At 40.0% G+C, this 18,730-nt stretch overlaps 1 protein-coding gene across 1 annotated transcript in view; it reads right to left on the bottom strand.

Annotated features, from left to right (window-relative positions):
- ghrhra (growth hormone releasing hormone receptor a) overlaps positions 1-13,448 on the bottom strand; it is a 45,425-nt gene extending 31,977 nt beyond the window's left edge. The window contains exons 1-2 of the mRNA XM_085255971.1: positions 13,293-13,448; positions 12,416-12,524 (exon numbers count right to left, since the gene is read on the bottom strand). Of these exons, the coding sequence (XP_085112097.1) occupies positions 12,416-12,524; positions 13,293-13,400 (217 nt within the window). The 5' untranslated portion in view covers positions 13,401-13,448. The remainder of the gene's footprint in view (positions 1-12,415; positions 12,525-13,292) is intronic.
- Positions 13,449-18,730: the final 5,282 nt, after the last annotated feature.

An 18,730-nucleotide genomic window follows, 5' to 3' on the forward strand; every position in this document is an offset into this window, starting at 1 on the left:
CTGAGGTCGGGGGGTAAGGAATTCCAAAGTCGAGGGGCAGAGCAACTAAAAGCCCTGCCCCCCCATTGTAATCAGACGAGCGGAAGGAACAGAGAGAGAAAGAGAAGATGAAGATCTGAGGCACCAGGATGGGAAGTTCATCTGTACTAAATCGGAGAGGTATGGTGGAGAGAGAGAATGAATAGCCTTAAATGTATAGAGGATTATTTTAAAATGGATGCGAAATTTAACCGGGAGCCAGTGAAGCTGCTTCAGGATTGGGGAGATGTGGTGGGTAGAGGAAGTTCTAGTAATAATACGGGCAGCAGAGTTCTGGACACGTTGGAGCTTGTTAATAGATTTTTGTGTAAGGCCAAATAATAGTGAGTTACAGTAGTCAATTCGAGAGATAACAAGATTATGGACGAGAATGGCAGTGGCATGAGGAGTGAGGAAAGGGCGGAGGCGATTGATATTACGGAGTTGGAAATATGCTGCACGTGTGACATTATTGATATGTGAATTAAAGGATAATGTGCTATCAAGAATGACACCCAAGCTTTTCACAGAGGGAGAGATAGGGACCAGTGAGTTATTGATGGTGAGAGAGAAATTGTTAATTCTGGATAGCAGTCGTTTAGTGCCGACCAGGAGAAGTTCTGATTTATTGCTGTTGAGTTTAAGGAAGTTGGAGGAGAACCAGGAATTGAATTCAGCTAAGCAGAGGATAAGGGAGGGTGGAGGAAGAGTAGAATCGGGTTTGGTAGAGAGGTAAAGCTGGGTGTCATCGGCATAGCAGTGGAACTGAATATTATATTTACGAAAAATATGTCCGAGTGGAAGAAGGTAAATGATGAAAAGAAGGGGCCCGAGGACAGATCCCTGGGGCACCCCAGTAGATAGAGGAGAAGGCTGAGAAGTGAAGGATTTTAATTGAATGAACTGAGTGCGGTCAGACAGGTATGATTTAAACCAGGCTAGTGGAGTATGAGAGAGACCAATAGAAGCTAATCTGCTAAGAAGAATGGGATGAGAGATGGTGTCAAAGGCTGCACTCAGATCAAGGAGTGCAGCCTTGATCTCTCTCTCTATATATATATATATATATATAGAGAGAGAGAGAGCGATATATATATATATATATAGAGAGAGAGAGAGATATAAAGATATATATCTATATATATAAATAAAGGCTGATATAATCTTCATTATATAGTAGATTAAACAGCTCAGCACTCAGTCATGAGCCCTGCAGGTGATTTTTAAGCAGTGTAGTGGCTGCTGACATTTATGTGAGACAGAGCAGTGACTCTGTCAGAGTGAAATTCCCATTTTCTCTCTGTGCCTCACTTCATCTGTATAAAGCCACCATGTCTAATCCATTATGATAATGTTTTTCTGTCCCACAAAACCAACTGCACTCATCTAATCAGATAATCCGCAACCCGTCGTAACCCTGGGAAGCGATAGTGAAACAGGGGTGCATTCGCAGAGACCCCTGGATGGTTGGACTGTGTGGCTGTCAGGCTGACTCGGTCTGATGTTCCTGAAGTCGAGGATTCAGAAATGACAAAGGGGATTGTGTGGAGGGATGCTTCAAATCATCTATCATCTCACTCAGTGTTTGTTCAATGAGTTGGTATCTCATGGGTTGGTGCTATGAATTGTGGGGTTGTTTTAACACAGCAGGGCACAACCAAACACACAGACGATGCATGTTTTACAGTTCATGTCTTCATCTGTTGGCTCCATTATGACTAGAAGTGTCAGTCTTTCTTTGGGATGAAATAACTCAAAACCTACTGCATGGATTGTCTTGAAAATTGTATGCAGACACTGAACACTTGATGTCCACTGGATAATTCTGATATCCGTACTTTTCTTGTACAGCCACATTTTTGGTCCCCTCTCTGTTTAGAAAAATGCAAATGCCTTAATAAAGCTTAGATGCAATTCTGCACCTCTGCTTTAGTTAATTTAATCTATACAGAAGTTAGTCCCTGCCACCACTTCTAGCTGCTTGTTGGTATGGTGGACACTGTCCTAGTCAACAGTGAGAGGAGAGGAAACCTCGGTCCTTAATTTTGAACTAGAACATATGAAACACCTCTGTGGTGGACTGGCGCCCTGTGTACATCTCCCCTTGCCCTTGGCAGCTGTTTTCCCTTTGCACTACAACTATATAGTAGGCCATATGAAAACTTTCCTGCCCAGCTCTGCACCGCTCAGTGAGCTGCATAGTTAACCTCATCCTGCAACTCCCTCTTTCAGCCAGTTCATGCTCAGCTAATTCAGCATACCTTTGATCACTCACTCACACTTACCTTCTGCAACCCACAATCTCTGGGCAACCCTAATTAAATGTAATTAAACCGCAAACCTGGTGATAAACTGTTCTCGTCTGTACCACAATCTTCTTTTGGATCCCTTTGCATGCTTTTTGTAATACTTAAAAGCAAAATAACCATAATTAATCTCATTAAAGACAAATATGTGCAGCAAAAAAATTAGATTAAAAAAAAAAGCTTGTTATGTCTCCGCTAAACCAGCTAATTATAAAAGAGCCTCTTCTCCTCTCTCATGGCTTTCCATCCACACTAAGCCAGAATTAATCACAGCCTGAGAAACAATGCTTTTCAAACCACTCCCTGTCAAGAGCATCTTGTTGTGAGGGGGGTAAGATCTACTGTGGATAAGGCGATTAAAGTAAAGTTCTGAGTAAAAACAATGGTTACATAGTGGGTACAAGCTTGCAGTTAACTACCTGCTGGGGTTAAGCTCGAAATAAAAGATTTATACAAGGACTAAACTGTCATCAAGGATTAGGAAAATGCATTCTCCAAGATTGCAGATATTTCTCACTGATTATAGACAAAACTGGATCCTCAAATTTAAATCTGGTGAGAGGGAAACGTCTTCTTAAGCACACTGTATGTGGGAGGATTGTCATCAGAGAGGTCTAATCCTTACAGAACAAAGAGAACAGTTACAAAATAATTCAGTTTCATGGCAGAGAACGAACAAACCCAAACCGGAGTCCTATCTGTTTTCTCAGCTGCAGCATTGTTGACAGTCAAAAAGAGAATAGCTGAAGGGAGACCTGATTTAATTATTGAATTTCAGGTGCAGAGCAAAAATGATCTGGCAGCTTGTAGGGTTGAATTTAAATCAACTTACTACAATATAAAGCGGCAGGTAAATTCATTAAAAGTCAGACATATCTAATATTAGAGTGCACTGTATGCCGTTGGTTGTACCTGTACGTATTGAAAGCTCCATATAGAAGCTCTATGAAGCTGTAAAGGTGAGAGGATGCCAAAATGGGAACCAAATGTGCTAAAATTGCTGCTTTTCTAAAGACTTGGTGCACGATGACAGTGTGAATTAGGACACTGGCATATCCTGACACAGTGACAGCACGTGGGCTTACTATACACAGGAAAAAACAGATGTGGATGCTTTGAAGTGCACCCACTGCCAATACTACATTATAGCAATTTAGTAATGAAATGCATGAATCTACTCAAATATTTATGTATGTAAGTACAAATTTACTTTATTTTTAACCACTCTGTACTTCTACACCACTAATTTGCATAGTTTTGCAATATGAAGTGTCTTAGATTAAAAGAGAAAGACCACCTTGGAATTGAGCAGGAAGCCTAAGGGTACGTCTTTCGCCATCTTACAATGGTGTAATTGCAGGCATTCCACAACTCTTTGTAAATGGTACTCATGGCCATTGATCAATGGTCATAACAATTTGCATGTTAATGATCAAGAAACTGACCTCTCAGCCGATTGTTCATTCACTGGTGCTAGTTTCAGTCATTGTGCAAATGTACTGTTTATAAGATTGGGGAAACCCAGGCTAAGACTGAAGAAGTCACTTGGATGAGTGACAAAACGTTTCTCCCACTGAAAACGCTACGTCCAGATGAACAGAATCAACCTTTTGTCTTAAGGTGACAGATGTGGATTGTTTCGGTATAAACGCACTATATCAGATAAAAGTATTGGACCACACCTCTTAATTTTCTAATTCTGGTGTTTTTCGTCCCATTACCACATTCTAAAGAGCTTATCAATTTGAGTGTGGTACTGTAACAGGAAAAGTGAATAGAAAAGCCAGATTGTGAAATGACCTCTGACTTAGATTTTCTATAATCAACTAACTGTAAGGGATATTATTGCAAAGTGGAAATGTTTAGAAAAGCAAAAGTGACAAACCAAGTAGAGGTAAATGCTGGGTTGGCCAAGTGCTGAGCTGCAGAGTAGTAAAACTCCCCAATGCTTTGCTGACTCGACTGCAGAGCTCCAAACATCCGCTGGTATTAACATCAGGACAAAACCTGTGCACTGGGAGCTTCATTTCATGGGTTTTGAAGGCTGAATTGCTCCTGTAGGTGCAATGTGTAGGTTTGCCCACTACTTTTGACCATGTAGTGTAAAAAAAATTTTTAATCCATTTTACTTAAAAAGTCAGTGGTTCACCATTTACAGTTAGCTCCATAATTTCTCTGTAAACCACCACAATGGATTTGAAACCAAACAACCAACATGTGGTTGAAGTGCAGACTGCAGGACTTAATTCAACAGATTTAAAGATTTTTGCATTAACTGTTTAGGAATTTCAATCATTTTTACACACAGTCCCCCATTTTCAGAGGCTCAAAATAAGTGCAACAATTAACTGACAAGCAGTTCCATGGCCAGATGGTGCCTGTTCCCTCATGGAATTTCATGATTATTGAAGCAGACATGATATCTGAAGTGTTGACTTTGTGTTGTACAGATTTTCAGTGTACTTTGAAATAGGAGGCCCAAAGACATGTTGGTGCAATTGACCATTAGACTGAAAAAACAAAATAAACTAATCAGGAACAAATTTAGGAGCGGCCAAATCAACAATCTGGTTCATTCTTGAAAGGATTTAATGCACTGACCAGCCCAACAACTTCAAAAGCCCCGAAAGACCAAAGAAGACAACTAAAGTGAATGATGGCTTATTTCCATGGTTAAGAAAAACAACTTCAAAACCTCTAACCAAGTCAAGAACACTCTCAAGTGTACAATCAAGGGACACCTTTATAAAAAGAAACAGAGAGGGCCAGGAGGGCCAGATTAGATTCTGACAGAAACTATCTGAAAGAGCCTGCACGGATCTGAAAAAAAATCTTCTAACAAAATAATGGGAAGAGAAAAGTATGGAGAAGATCATAAACAGCTGAAGCATCCAACATTAATGTCAAATATGTGGATGTGATATTATATCATGGGTATGCATTGAGCTGGATCATAGTGTTTAGTGATGATGTGAATGCTGATAGAAGTAGCAGGATGAAATCTGAAGTGTGCAGGGCTCTGCGCTTTGTTCTGACTCAGCCAAAAGCCTGGTAGAGGAAATATAGTACTTTGTGCTGGATCTACAATAGAAACAGTCACAAAGATTTTCATCTAAGTATTAAAAACAATCTTTATATTTAACATGCTCCTGGGTGAGAAAATCTACCCTTTTTTCGGCTGTAAAAGGGTAGATTGCCTACTCTGGGTTGGAGAGTTTTAGTACTTCAAGGTCAAAGGAGGCATTTGACTGGGATGCTTCCTGGGCACTTCCTAAATGCAGACCCAGGATGGATAAATGGATCGTCACTCTCTATGACAGCTCACTTTTCACTGCCGTTAAGTGTGGCCATTTGGAACAGTATGAAAACCTTTTGATTTTCAGCAAGCTCTGACAGTGTGTTATACAAGTTAGTTTAAGCATGACACTGCCGTTAGCTGCAGCTTACAACTTACAATCCTGTCCTGTCCATGTTTCTCACAGGACTGTCAGAAGACTGCAGACTCTTCATTCTGTTCCATATTTGTTTCCACAGGCCTTTTTAACAGGTCCTTTGAAGTGTATATGCACCAAGTTTTATATTAAGTTGTTTACCTCAAGCTGTTTTGTGTTCCTCATACATGTTGTGTTGCTTCCAACTTCAAATTAAACTTTTGCTGTCTCTCAAGTGGTGCAATAATAATTCCCATAAGAGAGTTCCCGCTTGGAAGTGCTTAAACTTAGATCTCTGAGCTTGAGTCATACAGACACTGAGCCTGAGATTAGAGGTGTCAATGAAAGAGGCACAATTATGTGATCTATGTTAAGGATTTTTGCATTTGTCCTCATTCATTCATGTAACAAAAGCCAGAGCGAGTGCAGCCAAAACCCCAAATTATGGAAACTTATACTGTTTCTGACATCTTTGTGTTCAACTGCAGGGGGAATTGCAAACAATCATCTCAGAAGCTGAAATGTTTTATTCCCCAGTGCTTCTGGAGTTCTATAAACTGCTAGAGTTTACAATTAACTGAAATGTCGAGAGGTTGATGATTTATTTTAAACATTTCCTTTCAGATCAAAGGGTTTAACCCACACTGAGCAGGGATCTATTCTTAGGCTTTGATTAACAGACATCTCCAGAGTATTATACACTTAGCCATGAATGTCACCCCATTTAGGATTAACAGTGACGTATGAAGTAACTTTGGACACAAATGAGCGTTTCCCGAGCAGCACTGAGGCAGCAACTCGATAACATCTTCATTTATTATACAGCATGAATTGAACTGACTTCTCAGTGTTATTAATGTTAATGTTTATTGTGCAAACAGATGTTTTTTGGTTTGTTTATTTGTTTGTGTCTTTGTCTTTTTTGGATGACTGTACACATATGGTTGATTATGATCACATGATCATATTTTGCAATAGAAACTTTTGACTTACTACTTCTAGAGCAGGACATACTGGAGTATATTTATGAAGAACAAGTACTTTGGCCCCAGATATGGTATTTTAGAAAACATGAGTATCATGGTCCTGGGTCGGTTGGTTTCTGTGTCTTACCTGTGTTCCACGTTTAGTTACTCTTGTCTCAGTGTTTCTAGTTCCCTCTGTTCCCCTGGTCACTCATGTCTCCATGTCTCAGTTTCTAGTCCTGTCTCTGTTTTCATTCCCCCAGTCATACTGTTAAAGTGTCTTGTCTGCATTCACATATTTGTCATGCTTCCTGTTTTATTTTGATAGTCCTTATCCCATGTGCAGTATATTTAGTTTTGCTTCCTGTTTGTCTCATTATGCGTGATTATTCCCAGCTGTGCTCTCCTCCTGTGTTTCGTTCCCTCATTACCTTCTTGTGTATTGAAGCCCTGTGTTTTCCTCTGTCTGTTGCGTTGTGCCCTCTTTGCTGTGTGTTTACTCTTTGTCTTAGTTTTCTAGCTTCCCAGTGTTTAGTTCTTAGTTTGGGTTTGATTATTTTTCCCAGCAAATAAAGCTGCCATTTTAAGTTTACTTTTACGTGTACAAGTTCTGCATTTGGGTCCTTCATCCTGCCAGCCACACAGTTTACCATGACAATGAGTGTATTCATTGTTATGAGACTGCTTTTTAAAGCGACTTGAAAATTAATCTATTGATTGAACACACTTTTTTTTCTGGGTGACATATAACAATGCTTGCCGTAAGTCTGAGTGTGGTTGGGTAAGTAGGATGCCGTGGCAGTGGCAAAAGTTCTAATTCCTGGGGATGGGAATCTTATAGAGAACTGGTTCCCAGTAGTTCATTTCCTTGGAATTGTTATTCTGCTTGCCTGCTCATCCTGTTCATTGGTTCCAACTGCACTTGTGCTACAATCAGCTGATTTCACTTAGTGTGTGGGGGAGGGAATTGGTGATGCAGCGTGGATATGGACATTTTATTTATATTTCATTGCACTATAAAACAAGAGCGAAATGTTAAACGGAAAACTGCATCCAGGACAATAACAGCTGCATTAGGTTGCTAACACAACTTTGTCTCTTTGTAAGCATCTGCACAGACAGCATGCTAATGCTAAGCTAGCCAGTAACCCAGAATAATGTTAAAGCTAAGTGAATGCCTAACCCAGCCCAACAGCCAGACCCTAAACTTCAGCAGGTAGCAAACTGAAGCTTGGCTGTAGCCCGCATTTCTACCTGTTCATGTTTCAAAAAGTAGAATCACTCTGGCCACCGTGTATTCAATGGGATATGGATTTGTGTGTGACAACTTGAAGACTTTAGGTTTTTATTGTTAAATGGTTCAAATTGTTAAATTAGGAGATGATGCATTTCAGGTCATTTTACAGAGAAATGTAATGTAATGAGTAGTAATGAGTAGTTATTTCTCCTTGCAGTACATAAGAATCAATCAGAATCAATAAAGAATCAAATCGGTAAGTGATGTCGATAATGACATTTGAATCACTAAATTTCCATCCCTACTAATCCCACATCAGAGTTTTCTGTGTTTACTTTGTAATTATACTGATATGTTCAATATTAGATCATCTTCAGCAATATTTTTATCAAAGATTCAAAATGTGCAGAAGGTTCATTGTTAAGTATTCTGAAACTGAAATTCAGTAAAAGCATCATCAGTTGCAAACAATCAGTTCATTTCTGAGAGAAAGGAATGGTAAATGGACTGATTCTTATATAACGTTTTTCTACTCTCCTGGAGTACTCAAAGCGCAACATTCACTCATACACACAAGCACTGTTGTCTATGCTTTGTCAGTGCTTCCTAACTAACATACATTCATACGCATTCATGCATCGGAGAGCAAGTGGGGGTTAGTATTTGGCATGCAGACTGGGGGAGCCAGGAATCTAACCACCAACCTTGCAATCAGTAGATGACCTGCTGTACCTCCTGAGCTACAGTCACTCCAATCCAGCGGCTGGATCAATACAGAAAGGGATTGATCTCATGTGTATTTGTTTACATAGTTTTTTGGTAAAATCATATTTGTCATTTCAATCTCACAAGCAACTCATTTAATGCCTGGCAAGCTTTGAAAAAAGAAATAATAAGGATAATAATAAGGAATTAATGAGGACTGCTAGACAGCCAGATGATGCAGCTAACTTGGTGTCACTTGAATGAATTCTTTTGAGAGATCCTCTGTTCTGCTGACTTAGAGATGCATAAAAGACTGACATATATTTGATGCCCTTGCTACAGCATTTGAAGATATCTTCTTTTTCTTTCAACTGCTCTCTTTAGGAGTCGCCACAGTGGATAATCTGCCTCCATCTCACCCTATCCCCAGCATCTTTTTCTGTCACACCAACCCTCCACGTTTTCCTTCACTACATCAATGAAACTTCTCTGTGGTTTTCCTCTTTAACTCCCTTTCTGGCAGCTCCATCCTTAAAATCCTTTGTCCAGTATATCCACCATCTCTTCTCTGTGCATGTTTAAACCATCTTGGCCTTGCCTGTCTATCTTAATCAGTCCACTGTCCCTCAGATGTACACATTTCTAATTCTGTCCATTTTAGTCATTCAGAATGAAAACCTTAACATCTTCAGCTTGGCTTCCTGTCTTTTTGTCAGTGCCAACATCTCCAAATCATAGCAAGCCTCACGACGATCTTGTAAACCTTCCTTTTACACTCTTGCTGATATCCTTCTTTTTTAACAAATCACTCCGCCTTACTCCACCCCGCCTGCACAATCTCCACCCTGTGTATTTAAACTAACCTACCATTATTACCTCTGTTTCTTACAGTTTCACTGTTACGCCTGTCTCCCTCTCACTCTCACACTTGCTTCTACTGACTTTCATTCCTCTTCTTTCCAGTGCATTTGATGCCTTTGTTACCTGTTGAAGATGCTGCTGGATGTTAAGCATTCACTCAGCCTTAACATCACTCTGGCTTCTTTAACTGGCTTGGTTTTAGCATGCTGTCTGTGCAGATGCTTGCACATAGCCAATGCTGGATTAGCAGTATAATGTATTTGTTTTACCCTGGTCACAAATTCCCCTCTTGTCCTTATGTGCAACAAAAATAAAAGTAATCTTCATATCACCACTCCACAAAAAATGTAAATGTTTTGCCATTTTCCTCCTCCCTTCACACGAACCAAAATCACCTGATTGTTGTGCAAGTGTCCAGAAAGAAAGGAGGGTATTTAATTGTTTTCTCTTTCAATGTGTCATTTATGCAAATAAATAATACATTATATTGCTGCATAACCCAAAAAACTTAATATGATTACAGAAATCGGTTGCTGTGTAGCAGATTTCCCCCAATGTTCCAAAGGACCTCCCCTGTAAAAGCCAGAATTGAATTTCAAATGCTTTTCCTCACATGCAGAGTCTGAACTAATCAGGCCCTATCAGATCTTAAAGACCTCATACCACATTATGACACTACAGCACTTCACTCTCAGATTGTTGGCGTACTTGTGATTTCTAGAGTTTCTGAAAGTAAAATGGGAGGCAGAACCTTCAGCTATCACGCCCATCTCCTGTGCAACCAGCTCCCAATTTGGATTTAGAAGACAGACACTTTCCTATGTGATGAAACCTATACTTGGGTGGATCAAGTGACCCTATTATAGGTTCAGACTGCTGCAGGACTTCAGGCGATACACTGTGATGCACAGAGCACTTCTTTGCAACCAACAAATTAAACTGTCAATACAAATAAGTGTTAACAGGCATTAGATTGAATCAAACCATCACTTTCAAATTTGTAGCTAATGGCATCACATTTCAAACTGGTACAGCTCATGTAACATCTGTTTGGGCCCTTTACCACTAGGAGTGATCTGCATTTCTCTTTGGGTTCTATCTCTGCATGATAACACATGTCATCTGCACAGTTGCTATTATGCAAATGGAGCACAAACACACATTTTATCAAAAGACATTTGTCTCAGTAATGAGCAGCAGATGACAACTTTGCACCGATGTGTTGTGCCACTTCACTATTAATTAAGATCAAATTAGTTTGGAAATGTTAAAGTTCATCACTCTCACAGAAGGGAACTTTTAAGTTGTTGTTGTATTAGGGTAGTATCTGATTAAATGTCTGCTATGGAGACATTAAAGTGCACGGGGAGATGGAAGTTCATTCATTTTAAAAAATAAATAAATAATAATAATGAGTGAGTCACATTGGAAGAATGAGCAGGTGAGGCCTCACCAGGAGGAAGTAAAGGTGACAAGAGTGAGAAAAAGGTCATTATGGAGATAAAGTAGTGCACCAACACAATTTTCCAGTGTTACTGGCATTTTCAGCCTTTTAAAAAAAGTTCAATTTAACACAGCTGAACTACTACAAATAAACAGACTTTAGTTTTAATGGGTATGTTACTATGATGTACTTCTTCTTAATATACTATCACATGACAAACAGTAACATTTACATAAGTAAAAGTAGGAATATCATATTAAGTGGTGGTGTAAAAACTAAAGATGTTCTTGCATTCTAATGCAGTAGAATGAGCAAGGAGCACAAAATGTACCTGAAAGCTGTACAGACAATACAAGTAAATTAATTTGTCACTATTTTAAATGTATTGTGTTTTTTATCCTATATTATAATTTGATTTTAATCACAGAGGCGTATTCTATATTGTTTTGTCTGTTTTGTCACTTTAAATGCGTACAGTCCTTTCTGTTGCTATTTCTATTCCATTAGACATATGAACTTTTACCACCTATTACTGTGATCGTTGTCAGAAAGAAAGCATCTACAGAAGCTTAAATGGATGGTTGATAAGGTTAAAAGTAAAATTGGGTTAATCAGCTGATCTTTTCAAAACCATGGTCTCTCCTCAGAGGTTAAACTGTATAGTTGCTGTGGTGGTCGCTGGTACATTTTCTGTCACTGGTTTGTCAAAACGAGTCATTTAAAGAAAGGAAACCAGTCAAAGCTGTGACTCTAATCTGTTATAAAAGAAATGCAGGTTTAAAAAAAATAGAAAATTTAAATGTCTTATGTAAACATAATTTTCAGTTAATTCAAGTGGTTTACTTGCTCATTGCTCATTGATGAAAGCTCCAAATGTTTTCACCGGTATGGTTCTTTTTATATGTTTGGTCTTTATGATATGCATCCTGCATGCCGTGCTTGGATAGATTTCACTCAAAAATATGCTTATGTTCAAAAATGCTCACTAACTTTCCACGTAATTTTGTTACGTAAGTACGATGTAAAATATTCAATTTAATGGAATCTGGTCAAATGAAAAATACTTGATTGGTACATATTCAGTTTATACCAAGCATATTTTCTTTCTTTCTTTCTTTTTTTGTGTGTGTGTGTGTTCCGTGTTGAAAGCAAATTGCCTCTCACAAGGACGCAAATATCACAGCACAAAGAAGAAGACATCCAACCAAACTGCAAATAGCGGAAGCTTTAACCTGCACTGTGTTCCTCTGTGAGCGTAAAAACGCGTTTTGTTGTACCTTTCACTCCCCAGCCCATCTCAAAACTCCTTTTTTTAGTTCAGCCCACATTCCAGTCTATTAAAATCCTCTCCCAGTGCGCCAACGTTTCTTGCTTATCTCTTGAAATGTTTGCGTGTTTGCAGAAACAGAAAGCCTCACACACTCACACACACGCGCGCGCGAACCCACCGCTGTGGTCGGTTTGGTTTTGCGCCTCGCTCCTCCTCGTCTGGCTACATATCTCACGAGCCCTCAGGTGCTGGGAGATGATGGCGCAGTCCGGATGAATTGCTTCGGCCTGAAAATAAGATCCAACTAAGTTATCTGCAGGAAAGCAGACACATGTGAACAAGCTGACTTTCTTTCGCTCGGAGCCTGATGGAGTTATGGTGCCAAACGGTGCAGCATTTGTGGGGGGGGAGCGACTTGGAAGTGAAATGCAGTTTATTAAACAAACATCAACAACAGACATAGTTTTAGAGAAGATAACGAGCCTGCACTCTAGAAAAGAAAAACGACATTTACGCGTGACTTCCCTGATGTTTACAAGTTAATTCAAGTTGACATTTTGAGCCAGAATTTGAATCATACTAAAGAACAGGTCCCGTTTTTGCGAATTCATTCCCCGATCTGTATGACAACATCTCTGTATCCCCCCCACACACACACACACACACACACACACACACACACACGTACACACGTTTTCCCTGCTGATTTGCTCTTTGATTGATAAAGACGCAGGTTGATGGATGCCGGTCGCTAATTAGCGCCTCCAGCTTAATGAGGACATTTGCCGTTCAGGTCTGATGCACGCCCCGGAGAGAGAGCGAGAAAGAAGGCAGAGGACAATGTGAAAAGGGGTATTAAAGTAAAGATGTCATTAGGGCGTAATTGAGAAGATCGTTTTCTAATTAAAAGCGTTTTTGCGTGTTAAAAGCTCACACCAAAGGGACTTTGTTTCACTTTGAGCAGCTTTTAATCACTTCATGGATAACGGCACCTTGGCAGACAGGAAGATTCTGCGGCGAGTGCGCATAAATAAAAGAATCAAAATGCCACTCACCACGGGGCTGAACAACATCTGGAGATAAAAGATGAGGACAACAAATTTCCCCTGTCGTCCTTTCAAACCCTTACAGTTCATTTCCATGTTCTTATCTGTCTTCTTCATATCCCTCACCGGATGCCGATGAGACCGCAAATCCAGGTTTATTTGTTCTTTTTTTCCGCCTCTTCAAGCCTGACTTCTTCTTTATAGCCTCGGTGCGAGCATGTACTCTGTCAACCTATTTCTCCCTGCCAGCTGGAAACTTGAGGGAGAGGAAAGCTTCTCTCTCTCTCTCTCTCTCTCTCTCTCTCTCTCTCTCTCTCTCTCTCTCTCTCTTGCTGTGTGCAGATGAATGAATATCGCCATTCAGAGACATGGGAGTGGGGGTACGAGATATTAAAAATAAATAAATTTTAAAAAAGAAGAAGAAGACAAAGAAACAGCCAATGGCCTATTTTCAAGTCATATTTTTATATTTTGTAAATATTTATGACTAAGATGCTAACAGTCAGCCTAAAAGTGTAAAAAAAAAAGCTTGTATTTGTACACAGGCTAATAGGCAAACCATTTAATTATTAACAGAAGACATCATGACCTACTAAACAACGTGTAGGGGGTGGAGTGCAAGTGTCAAGCATTTAGAAATGTACTAGTCACATATTTTAATAACAATTGTAATGCTCACACAAAAATGATGATGCATTTTAATCAAAATAAACAGTACGTATTCTTATATTAGCACAGGTGCCATGTCATTTCAGCTTGTGTGGGCATTTGCCCCCCCTCCCCCCTTATTTATTTTTTTTCAAGATGGTTAGCAATAAATATTGTTAAATTGCTTTCATGGTAAGGGTTGGGTTTAGCATTGTTCATAAGAAAGAACACAACGATGCTGCACTTATGTTTTTACAGTAGAGTGGTACACAAATGGGGGTTTTGGCACTCTGATTTGGAGCTATATAAAACTGCAGAGCCAGTTTATTTATTGGTAATCCAGTCCGTGATTTACGCAGAGGGTGTTCACGTAAAGCTCCTTCATGTAATAAAGCTGGAATTTGACAAATATGTTACTGACTACATGAGAATTAAAAATAAAATGAATTAGTCTCCTTTTATTTTTCTTGGAGAAAACACTGATGCTCTGCTTGTGTCCGCTGACTGGTTGGTTAACGACTTAAAACTGGAGATGCTCGCTCATAGCTTTTAAAATGATAAGTACAACAGACTTTAGAAGCACATTGGAAGCAAAGCATAAAAAATTGTACATGAATCTGAAAGGAACTGGTTGGGGTGGTCCCTGATGAGTGCTGTCAGGTGGCTGCTGGCAGAAATTCTCTGCTGCTGCTCTTTGATGTGTGAAATCTAAATGGCAAATGCAGTAAAGTGGTCTTTGGAGCTGTGGCATTCCCCATCCTTACAGAGAGGTATTGCAATAAGCAAAATGTCAAAAACAAAAGTAAAAATAAAAACCAGAACTTTGCCTGTATTCTATCAAATACAATAAAACATTTTTTTAAATCTCATCAGTGTTACATTTTTAGGTTACAGCTCTATAGGGTTCAACTGATTCTGGACTTGTGAGCACCCGCTACGAGACCAGAGAGTCATAGTTCCCATATTTAGAAAGTCTCTGGTATCAGAGCTTATGGAAGCTGTGAAAATGGTGATAACTGTGCAGTTACCTGAGGCTGGAGAGCTGAATATCTTTTTAAACAATGAGCAGTTTGATTTGAGTATATCTGAAATTACTAGAGGTGTGCCAGCAGTTGTTAAATATGAGTAATTAACAGTTAGCCTGATGTGAGAGACAACCATCAGCTTGTTAAGCTGTTTCAACTTGCTTCTTTGATCTGGCGCCACAGTCGCTGTTGATCATGGTCCCAGCAGGCCAGCATCCTTTCACTTCCTGTCTCTCTCATCTCCTGCTATCTCGTTTGCTACCATGTGGAGTACAGTCAGGCCTTGGTGTCCTGCCCTCAATCCAGCCACCATACCTGTCTATCGTCCATCCAGCCATTTCCCTCTATTTGTCCAATTCAGGGTCACAGGCGAGCTGGAGCCTGTCCCACTTAGTGCAAGAGGCGGGGTACACCCTGGACAGGTGGCCAGATCCTTCACTCTTCACCTGGTTGTTGTCACCTTTGCAGCAGTAACTTGGATTTCAACTCACGAGTAGTTCTTGAGTGTACCTTCTGTTTCCTGACCTCGTTCTCGCACCAAGCTTGGACTCAAGTCACTTGCGAGACTTTCATGTTGTTCATCTGCAGAGGAAGGATTTTTCTACAAATCCAAGCTGCTTTTATCTCCTTCAAACTCACCTGCCTGCCCACTCTCCTCTGGCACGGCATTCTGGAAGCCAACTGCCAATCACAAAGAAAACAAAATTCAAGTCGTTTGTTAACATTTTTGGCGAAATAATCTTCTGCAACCGTATTTACCTGCTCTCCTCTCTGGAAGTTCCCCGTGCCCCCAAAATGACTCACATGATCTTTGCCCAAAAATCCTGTTATAATAAAAGCTATTAAAAAATTTGTTTTTCATTACAACTCTGTCATCACTTTCCAAAGTAGAGGAGACTGAAAATTTTCATGACTAATCATTGGAGTTAAAGATAAGCAAAAAAAATCCAAGTTGACACACACACTGGTTTGAATACAGACTTTTTGGATGAAGAAACCGGCTGGGGCAGCAGTAGTGTTAGATTTCACCTGACAATTTGCTAAGGTAGTGTGTGTTAATGTTTTCACTTGTGTTGCTTGCTGTGTTTTGAAATGACCACATAGTAAATCTGGGGCTAAGTGGGAAGATAGATCTGGCCTCGGAGCTGCTCTGAGCAGGAATTTATGGTGTTCTTTGTTGGGGAAAAAGAAGCACAGTAAAAGTGTAATAAAGATGTTCCTTCAGAAAATAATGCTCATCTCCCTCTCACACCAACAGGTCAACACTATCACCCTAAGTGGTAAACCACCGTAAGTCTCATTCTGTAGTTGCTTTTGTTGAGACAACGCCGGTCTCTGCCATTCTTTTGGTCCTGGTAGAGATTACGCTGAGATGTTTCCCTGTTTTACACAATCCTTTTATTACCCATTATTCTTACAGATGCATCTGGAGATCAGCACACTGCATCCTATGCAGTCCTATGCTAAAGGCTGATCTAAAGAACTTTACACAACAGTTACAGTTATAACCTCTGGTCTCCTCCTCCCCTGCAGTAAACACCCCCACAATGGAAATACACTAGTACAGTGGCCAAGGGTGCTGACATCCTGACCCCCACCTCCTTTTAAGGTAGTGTCCATTTGCCCTTTGTCTGCCCCTCACCCTCAGTAACTCTGGCTTCCTGGCCTGGGGATGGGGGTTGATTGTCCTCCTGCCCTGCACCCCAGTTCTTTGTTCCCATTCCAGGCCTTCTTACACCCATTAACGGCCATATTGTAATATTACAGTCAATCCCAAACTATATTCTCTTTAACTCTGATGTATATTAAGGAATCTATTCTCAACACTTTCTTCCTGTTTAAAGCGAGACATATTTTTTATCAATTTAAACTGCATCAAAACAGGCTTTGAACAAAAGCAAGTTAATACGCAGAGTACTGAGAGGCTCATTATCATCTATGATTTGATTCTTTTAATAAGAGTATATAAATGAATGCAAGGTTAGTGCTGATGCATTACATGATTGTGTTCTGTTTAGAAAGAGTGACATATATGATTTGGCAGAATATGAATGTATCAATTTACTGTAAAGAACTGCAAAATGTGGCTGCAATGAAAGAACAGCTGTTAAAGTACCCAGAATGATTTCAAGAAATTCACTGACTGGACTCAAGTGTTACCGTATTTATGCCTTTAAACAATGCAGTCTATACTGGAACGCTCAAGGTGGTTTTCAAATGGGGTCACCCTATACAGTTTTCAGATGTGAATGTGGAGCAGTGCAGTGCCAAAAAAGCCAAAGCCTCCCCTAAAGAGTAGCTTTCCAAGAACAGGAATATAGGTTTCAGCCTTGAAGTGCTTTTCAGAGCGACCGAGTGATTAATCTATCGAACATTTTACTGCAACCAGAGCTCCTATCAAACAACAGAGGGACGTCGTGAAGGTTTTCATCTTTCTCCAGGTGTGAAACTGAAAAACAAATCTCCCTGCAAAAACGTCACACGTTATCAGGGCGTCACCTCGGCACGGGTTTCCCATAATGGTGATCCTATAACACGTTACCTGTTCACACACTGGGGACAAAAGGTTTTTGTGCTGCCTGGTGGGTAATTACTTGTTTTTCAAACAATGCATTTCAACAAGGCTGGACATCGCCTGTTTGATCACTGGTTTCAATTCTGCGGAGGCCAATCTTTATGTTGCAAGGATGCCGTAAAGCAGCTGAGTGTCTGATAACCAGAGGAGTCAGTCCCCTTTTTTCATGCAGGTGTGGGGGGGATTTGTTTATCTTAAACCCATATGCAGCAGTCTCCCACTTTAGGATCCAAACAAAAGGACATTTTATTTTGCAAATTTAAAGACCAACATTCACTAATTCAAGAAATTCAAGTGTGGACCTTAAAATAGCATTTAAATCTATTTTTCTACTGCCACCATCCAGGTCACATCCTCCTCAGACCAAAACAATCAATCTTATCTTTATTTGTTTAAATATGTGAACAAATGGCAAATATGAGATTTATTTATTTGATTTTGCAAAGAGCTGGCTCCAAATTAACTTCATAAGTGAACACAGATCTGCTTTATTGTGCAAAACTCCTGCTTTATATTGCACAGGTCCCTCTTTTGCTGCCAAAATACTTCATGGTAGGAAATCCATAAGAAGTATACAGCTGTCCTTGATTCAGGGTGTAAGATGTTAGCACTGAGTTTACTCTGGGCTCTGCTTTCAGGTTTTAAAAATGCAGCTTCTAAAAGGAGACATTAACCTTTTTTAGGCCAGAACTAGTGAGCTGTGAGGTGAGATGATAAATTAGTTAAACACAACAGTTTGAATCCTGCGTGAAGCTAAGCAGCATTAGTGAAATCTGTGCTTGTCTGCTGGTGTGGTTTAGAACAGAGGGGAGAGTTGCAGGAGGACTGACTTTCAATTAACATTCACATATTGTTTTTTTCCCTCCTGCAGCTTTAAGTCCTGTAAGTAGCAAAATTGGGCCTCGAAGAACAAAACTTGTGTCACATCCGACAGAAGATTAATCATTACTGTGATCTGGGGAATTTGGAGGCTAAGTCCTTGAACTCTCTGTCATATTCAAACCATTCTGAGTAATGTTTGCAGTGTAACAGGACATTATCCTAATTAGTGAGGCCACTACTGTGGGGGAATGCTGATCAAGATATTGTCGGTGACAAAGTAACATTCATATGAGCACCAGCAGAGCATCGTGCTGCCTCTTAAGTGTTGCCTCTTCCCATATAGTTAGTCCAGCTGCTGTTTCTTCCCCCTCGTGAAC

Source organism: Mchenga conophoros, linkage group LG18 (genome assembly GCF_057382185.1).
Source record: "Mchenga conophoros isolate Kocher_MC1m ecotype Shallow Benthic linkage group LG18, M_conophoros_male_GT1.1, whole genome shotgun sequence".
Taxonomy (NCBI): domain Eukaryota; kingdom Metazoa; phylum Chordata; class Actinopteri; order Cichliformes; family Cichlidae; genus Mchenga; species Mchenga conophoros.